Source organism: Neolamprologus brichardi, chromosome 17, assembly GCF_056152115.1.
Source record: "Neolamprologus brichardi isolate AB-2024 chromosome 17, ASM5615211v1, whole genome shotgun sequence".
NCBI classification, from domain to species: Eukaryota; Metazoa; Chordata; class Actinopteri; order Cichliformes; family Cichlidae; genus Neolamprologus; species Neolamprologus brichardi.
Genome location: NC_142120.1, coordinates 19,570,511 through 19,578,377, shown reverse-complemented (window position 1 = coordinate 19,578,377; position 7,867 = coordinate 19,570,511). Strand labels below are relative to the sequence as shown.

Here is a 7,867-nt window from a genome sequence, read left to right as displayed (position 1 = left end):
AAGGTAAAGAGAACTTCCCATTCCTCCCAAAGCTAAGGAGGTCCACTACAAAATCCTTTCTGGTATTTACCCTTCCAAAGAATTTCTCAGACGTCGCTTTGCTATTGATAATAATTCTTGCTCTTTTTGTGATGGGGATATTGAATCAACAGAACATTTATTTTATGATTGTATATTCTGTAAAGCCCTGTGGAACAATGTGCACTACTGGCTCTTTCCAAAGATTCCAAACTTACTTGAATTTTCTAAAAATTATATTATCTTTGGTTCTCTAAGAAAAGAAAATAAGCTTGAAAATGTTCTAAATGTAATAATTATTATGGGGAAATTCTTCATTCACAAATGTTGTTTTCTGAAAACAAAGCCGTCCTTTTTTTACTTTTCACAAAGAACTCTGCCTCTTCCTCTCATCTGTTAAATTTATGGACAAAAAAAAAAGTTCTGATTCTGAATCATATGATTATTGAACTAGATCTGCTAGAAAACCCCTAAGGTATAACGTTTTTTTTTGTTTGTTTGTTTGTTTGTTTGCTTTGAATCTGTTTGGGGTTTGTTTTTATTTATTTGTTGGTTGTTGTTTGTACTTCCTGTTCATTATCTATCTTCTATATGTTGGAATTCAGCCTGTTCTGATACTATTTCATGTTGAGAAAATAGAATCTTTGTAGAGATTGCCATAATTGTTGTACATTTCTGTGCAAATGAAAAAAAAAACGGTTGGCAAAGAGAGGAAGTGACGTAAGATTTGCGGATGCGGGGTACCGATCGGGTTTCCGGTACGGATCGGGTAGTGACAGTAGCGTTAGCCTGTTATTGACCTTGTTGCGGATGGTTGTGTAGCCGATGAGTGTGGCAAATTGTTGCAGTAGCAATGTCTTCAGTTGGTGGGTGGAGGAGCGTCATTGGCGTGAGGCTGGATGGAGCATTTGAGGGAATCTTCACAGAGTTTGAAAGTAAAATGGAGCAGTGCGAGACAGAAGTGGAGCATCAGCGCAGACTGCTGGAAACCATCCGGAACCCCGAAATAAAGCTGCACAGAATAGGTGTGTAACACACAGCACGGCAGCAGGTGTGTTTCAGCAACATGTCACCTGGTTTAAGACAAGAAACGTTTCGTTTATGTCGGCATGTGGACACAGAGAGGGCTGACTGCAGAAAATTAAAAACACGTGTTTTTTGAATGGAGTTTGGTGTGAGTGCTGGAGTTAGGAAAACGTGAGCTTTTACAGGGGCTCATTCTTCTACTAGGAGTCAATAAAAAATTTTTTTAAAGAGAAATATAACTTTTATGAAATAAAACCACACAGCCAAAACGTCCAAAAGTTGATTCTGTTCATCTGGACGAACAACTTTAAAGCATAATATTAATATATTATAGTATAATGTTCTGTTCAACCCCCTCTCATTTACCTGAAAATTTTATGGTTTAAAATTGGGACAGTTTTATGGTGAGAGAGAACTTCAGGCTTTTATTTCGAAAAGTTGTTGACATATACATGTTCAAACATTTTCTCAGATTTCAGTGTGTGAGGGGGAAATTGTGGACCATCAGATTTTAAAAATTGGAGATGGGCAAAATTGAATGGCCCTTGTGCTTCCAGACTTCCGTTTAGCTTGAAATTGCATTTGTGCCCTGCCCAGCAACAAGTGACGAAAGAGGAGTTAAGAAAATTGTAAGTCAACAGGAAACACCTGGAAGATGTGAGGGTCGAAACAAACTACCATATATGGTAAAATGTTGATGAAAACGAGAACTTGTCTAACTGTTTTTAGCTTTATTAGATGATTGAGTTGCCTACCGTGAGGCTTTGGCCTTCCGTCAAACACAGACTGTGAGAACTAATCTTGTCAAGCCTATTTTGAATAATATAGGCTTACCCGCATTGCATTCTCTACAACGGTCATCATCGTTATGCTTAGTGTATTACTAAGAAGTGTTTTGCTTGTAATAGCATACGTGCTTGCACATTGACAGCTGTCACTAACTGTAACTGATGCATGTTATGTTATCTACTTACGCATGAAGGGGCGTGGACCCTGACCCTTTTTTAACCAGGAAGAACACCGTGTGTGGTTGAGAAGTCTACAATTTTTTGGCTAATTCCTGGAAAATCACTTGCTTAATGGAAATGTGTTAGGAAGAACAGAAAAAGTCTTAAGAAAGGAGAAGTGCAGCGCTCAGAGGATCAGATCGCACTTACACTAGACTCGTCAACAGTGTTCTTCAGTGTTGAAACTACAATGTCCGCAACATGGACTACAAAATGAGCATGTTTTCAAACAGAAACACAATATGACAAAAACATATAAACACGTGAATGTTAAAGAACATGGAACATGTGGCTCATAAAAGGCAGTAAATATATTTTTCTTTCCTTTCCACATTTTCAAAGTTGTTCTGTGACTGAAATATTCCCTTCATCCATCACTTAGCCAGTTCAGGGTGTCTGTGGTGGCATATGCTGGCAATACAGCTTCTATATTGTATTGCCAGCATAACTCTAAATGCTGCAGTGCAGCAGCAGATATTGCTAATGCAAACCTATAAAACTATAGCTTCCATCCACTTTGATTATTTTAATACAGCTCATTATCTGGATTTAGAGGTTATATAAATTTATGTGAAGGCGAGAAGAAGCAGGTGTTATTCTTTCAGTGGTGTCCAGTGTCTCCTCTGCTAAAGGAGGCAATAAAAGAAGCAGTGAAGCGCCTTTCCTTAATATTTAGAGAATGCAAACAGCTCTCATTATTAGCCAAGCAAGCTAAGCAAAACAAACTATTTGACAGCACCCCTGTTGTTAGCCTTGAGTAACACATTATCTTTACTTCACCTGAGGCTTTTCTCTAATATGTGCCTCCTCGTCTCCTCCGTCCCTCTGGCTGTGACCCGGAAGTTAATGGCAAGAAGTAATGTTGAAGGATTCCTCAAATCCTGAAATGTATCAGGAGGACAGAGGAGAAAAGAGACTGCTGGAGGAGCAATAAGCAAGGATGCACAGGTGCAACCTGCACAGGAGGAGGAGGACTCTTTGAACACCCTCACTGTGTCTATACCCCTCACACTGCACCATTTTAATTAAGGTGGCCCTAAATATAAAATTATATTATATCTTATTATATTACCCGTTGTTTCTCTTCTTTTATCCCCTCCTCACCACCTCCCGTGTTGGCATGTTTGTTAGAAGGAACTAAGATCTCTTCCACTGCCTCATAAGGGTTTGTAGATGGGTATAGTGTGATCCACAAGCACACAGTAAGATTTGCAAATGCGCACTCTAATCCACACACACATTTTGACAATGCCTAAAACTATTTTACAATGAATAACAATATTATATAAATAACAGTCTAACCTTTTAAGTTTATTGTGACAAATCGGATCATTTTGTCTTTCCAAACCTTCCTACAGAGAGTGTAAAACTACATGTAACATCCCCCTCGCTCACTTGCAAAACCTTAAGTACAGGTGCACCAGTGGATGCGCAAGGATCCACTGGTGCAAGCTGAGTTCAAGTCCTAGCGGAAAACTGGGACACCTGGGTTCTTCTCTATACCTGCATTTTTTGTGTGTTTGTTTGGGGAGGGGAGGGCAAATGTCTCTCCACACGTCACATCCCAACTAACGATCTGCTCACGTTTTGCCTCGTGTCCCTTTGTGCCTGTAGACCAACGCTGTATCTGTACAAAGAAGGAAGAGGAAATCTCTATCCAGGAGAAGAACGCCAGTCTGGATCCAGAGGATCAGAAACCTTCACTGATTAAAGAGGAGCTGGAGGAGCTGTGTATTAGTGAGGAAGGAGAGCAGCTTGTGCTAAAGCAGGAAAGTGATGCCTTCATGGTGACTCCTGTTTGTGAGGGCAGTGCCGAGCTTCTGTCCTGTTTTGTACCTGAGAGTCGAGAACAGGAAGGAGTCAAATGTGAAAACTCAGGAATGCCCTTAAAAACGGAGCCAAAACCAAAGAAGGTCTGTAACAACACAGATGAAAACACACAAGTCTGCAGGAATAGTTTACAAATAAAAGAACTGTGTGGTACTACTAATAATAATATAGATGGGAAGCTTTACTCCTGCAGCTCCTGCACGGAGACATTTGAACATGAATCAACGCTTAAAAATCACCTACAAATCCACGCAGACGATGAGCCGTATTCCTGCATGACATGTGGGAAGGTTTTCAACTACAGCGCTTCCTTCAAGCTCCACTTGAAAGTCCACACGGATGAGAGGCCATACTTCTGTGAGAAGTGCGGCAAAACGTTCAGAAGAAACGATAAGCTGCGGCTGCACATGAGAACGCACACGGGGGAAAAGCCGTACCTCTGCATCACCTGCGGAAAAAGGTTTAACGACCCGTCGGCGTTCAGGAGGCACACGGCCATACACACTGGCGAGAAGCGGCATTCTTGCAAAACCTGCGGCAAACGTTTTGCCCACAGCAACAGCTTCCTCTGCCACATGAGAACCCACACGGGTGAGAGGCCTTACCTCTGCACCACCTGCGGGAATAGATTTGTCAACGCCTCAAAGCTTAAAAGGCACACGAGGACACACACGGACGAGAAGCCTCACGTTTGTAACACCTGCGGGAAGAGGTTCATTCGCCTTTCCAGGTTGACGAGTCACACGAGGATTCACACGGGCGAGAAGCCGTACTCATGCCAAATATGCCAGAAGGACTTCGCTTACACCACTTCCTTGAAGGTCCACATGAGAGTTCACACAGGCGAGAAGCCATACGTTTGTGAGAAATGTGGGGAAAGTTTTAGTCAGGCGGGGAGCCTAACCTCCCACATGAGAGTCCACACAGGCGAGAAGCCGTACGTTTGTGAGAAATGTGGGGAAAGTTTCAGTCAGGTGGGGAGCCTAACCTCCCACATGAGAAGTCACGCAGGTGAAAAAAAGTCCTGAAACACCTGTGAGGAGAAAATATGAGAGAAAATGAGTTGATTAGGTTTAGGTTTAAAGAGGGTTGTGTAACTTTACTGTGCGTTATACTGTACATGATGAGCCTGCCATTAGATTCAAGTCTAATGTTGTGTTAATGTGGTGCGTCAGCGGTAATGCTCCAAGTGATCGAGTTGCACTGCGGGACGCAGCAGAGGACAACAAAAAAAATGGCTTCAAGGTCAGAAAATTGAAGCCTGCAGTCTTTTTAATGACCAGCAGGAGGCGAGTCCTCTGGGTTGTATGGAATTTATTGATTTATGATATCAATGAACGCTTTCCTGTTCGTTTCTGGACTCGAACGCTGGTTTTAGGTCATATTTCATAAAACAGATGAGGATTAATAGAGTATATGTACTGTCTGAAATCCTGGGCAGAAGCTACCCCACTTGTTTCAACACCAAGATGGTGAAAACCAGCTTGAGGCTTCGTGACATGATGTCATGGTGGATACATCCATCTTTTAGATGCAGTTTGTGGGGGCATCTTTTTATGATGAAATCCTTAAAATCTGAGAATTCACCAGCACTTCTGAAGCATTTCATCTCTAATTGTGATATATGTATGCGGGATTATGTGTTAGTCTCTCGTGTATATTAGAGGACTACAGATTTGTTATTAATAAATAATATAAGATGGGAAGGAGTGATGAAATGAGAGGCCAGCTGGCTTTTGTGGTTCATCTGAATCAGTTGAAATCTGAAAAATCGACCCTGCCAGTTTTTGTTTTTCTTCTATTTTTAAAGGATTTTTTTTTGTAAACAAAAAAAATAGTCTCAAAGAGTGTAAAAGACAATAAAAATTCTTTTCAATACAAATATCTTTTTTGTTTTCAATTATTCAAACATCACTTCCCAAATTACTGGATCAAATGATTATTGGACACCTACCTGTGACTGACATCAGATTACATACAATAATTAATAGGAGACGGCGTGCTTGGTAAATTTGTAATTGTTATATGAAGTAGTGTTTTGATTATTTTATGATCTTAACTTAATTGTTTCTGGTTTTCATTAATAGCTGGAGTTAACTAGCTAGCTTGCTATGGCGAGGTTCACCTGCCACTATTGATTAAACACAAACTTTTACTACCTTACAGTGCACATGATGGACATTCAGAGACAGATGTGACTGCTGTCTGAAGCCACTCTGTACAGCCAAGCCACCTGCAGCAACGGCTGCTGTGTCAGATTTTCATTGTCCCATCCCTCTTATCCATTTTTAAAGCTCCTTCTGACTTCATGGTCGTGGCAAGACAATGATTATTGGGACAGCTAGTAAAAACAATTTAAAAGTCAACTTCAACTTGACACTTTTGCTTATTAATTACACTTCCACACAAGGTATTGAGGTGATATTCAACTGAATCTCTTTTTATTCAAGCATTAAGGAAATGTACACAATTCATTGGAGATATTTAAGGGAAATAAACACTAGACTCATGTCTGGGATAATAATGCTGATTTCAAGCAAAAAAACTAAAAAGCCAATAAAAAACATACCTGAGGACAGAGGTGTGTACGGGTGAATACTGAGTGGAAGCAATACATGAAATGTACGTGATTGAGGAGCTGACCTAAAACAAAATCAATTGGTTGCATTAAATATACGCTCACCGGCCACTTTATTAGGTACACATGTTCAGCCACTTGTTGAAATAGATTTCTAATCAGCCAATCACATGACAGCACCTCAATGCATGACCTCCTGATCAAACAGCATCAGAATAAAGGAGGTGATTTAAGAGACTGTAAAAGCATCATTATTGTTGGTTCCAGACAGGATGGTCTGAGCATTTCAGAAACTGCTGATCTGCTTTTTATTATTATTTTATTCAAACCTTGAAGCAGATGGACTGCAGCAGCAGAAGACCACACCAGGTGCCACTCCTATCATCTAAGAACAGGAAGTGAGGCTAATTCCTTGGGTGAAGGTGGGTGGATTGTTCCCTGGCTCTTGCAGTCCACATGCTGAAGTATCTTTAACCAGGACTTTGAACCCCAAGTCGCCCTGACGGTTTCACCGGAGTGTGACTGTTAGTGGCCAACAAAGTGCGTGTGCATTGATAACAGTACTGTATAAACTTCGAGATTCCCCATCATATGAGCATGAACCAAATGTCTTCATGCTTAATCTATCCTATGAAGAATTACAGCAGTTCAATGAAGTGTCGACTCAGTGAAGTGTCCAGTGAATGTGTCTGCAACATACTCAAGTTATTTTCTTCACATTCTTCTTCTACTTAGAGTTTCAGATTATTTCGTTAATATGAAGGACAGAATCTGTGAGATGATAAAATATTTTATGAACACTTGGATATGTATTCACTAAATTGTGCCCGGGCTATAACTGTGCATATATTTGCCTGGCCTGGTCCTTGCCTGGCACTTATTTTCAGATGCAGCAACAGCCTCCCTCTCCTCCACCTTCCTTTTTCAGCAGGTGACTTGTCCACGGTGTAGACAAGCATGCAGATAATTGCCGACTCACTCCTGTTTACCTATAATATCAGTGCTCAAGCTGACAGTTCATCACAGGCCAAAACAGCCCTCTGGCCACCAGGACATGTCCTGGTGTTCCCCACAGGCCACCGATCCTTATACTTTCACTACACATCACTGGAGGATCAAGTCGAATCAAAGCCCCCCTCCACTTGTTGTTGTGCTGGAGAAATAAACATTCCTCTCTGCTTTTGTAATCCTTAAACCTGTTTTTATCCTCAAGAAAAAAACTGCTCAAAAACTGCTTACTGCCTGCCTGTGATTGCTTTACCGTCTGCTTTAACTGCCTGTTTGGTAAATCGTGGTCTGCTGAGCTATTAATGGTTTGTTGCTGTGCTCATATTCTCAGCTAATTTACCTGTGGATCCATTTGTGTTTCAACATTCGGGCATTTGCACTGCAGAGCTGTAGACGCACA

At 41.0% G+C, this 7,867-nt stretch overlaps 1 protein-coding gene across 1 annotated transcript; it reads left to right on the top strand.

The window, feature by feature from the left end:
- Window positions 1-775: 775 nt before the first annotated feature.
- LOC102796602 (uncharacterized) lies at window positions 776-5,714 on the top strand. Its single transcript, XM_035908422.2, has 2 exons — window positions 776-1,043; window positions 3,666-5,714. Exons 1-2 carry the CDS (start codon window positions 872-874, stop codon window positions 4,907-4,909), a joined length of 1,416 nt encoding a protein of 471 aa, XP_035764315.2. The 5' UTR covers window positions 776-871; the 3' UTR covers window positions 4,910-5,714.
- The last annotated feature ends 2,153 nt before the right edge of the window (window positions 5,715-7,867 follow it).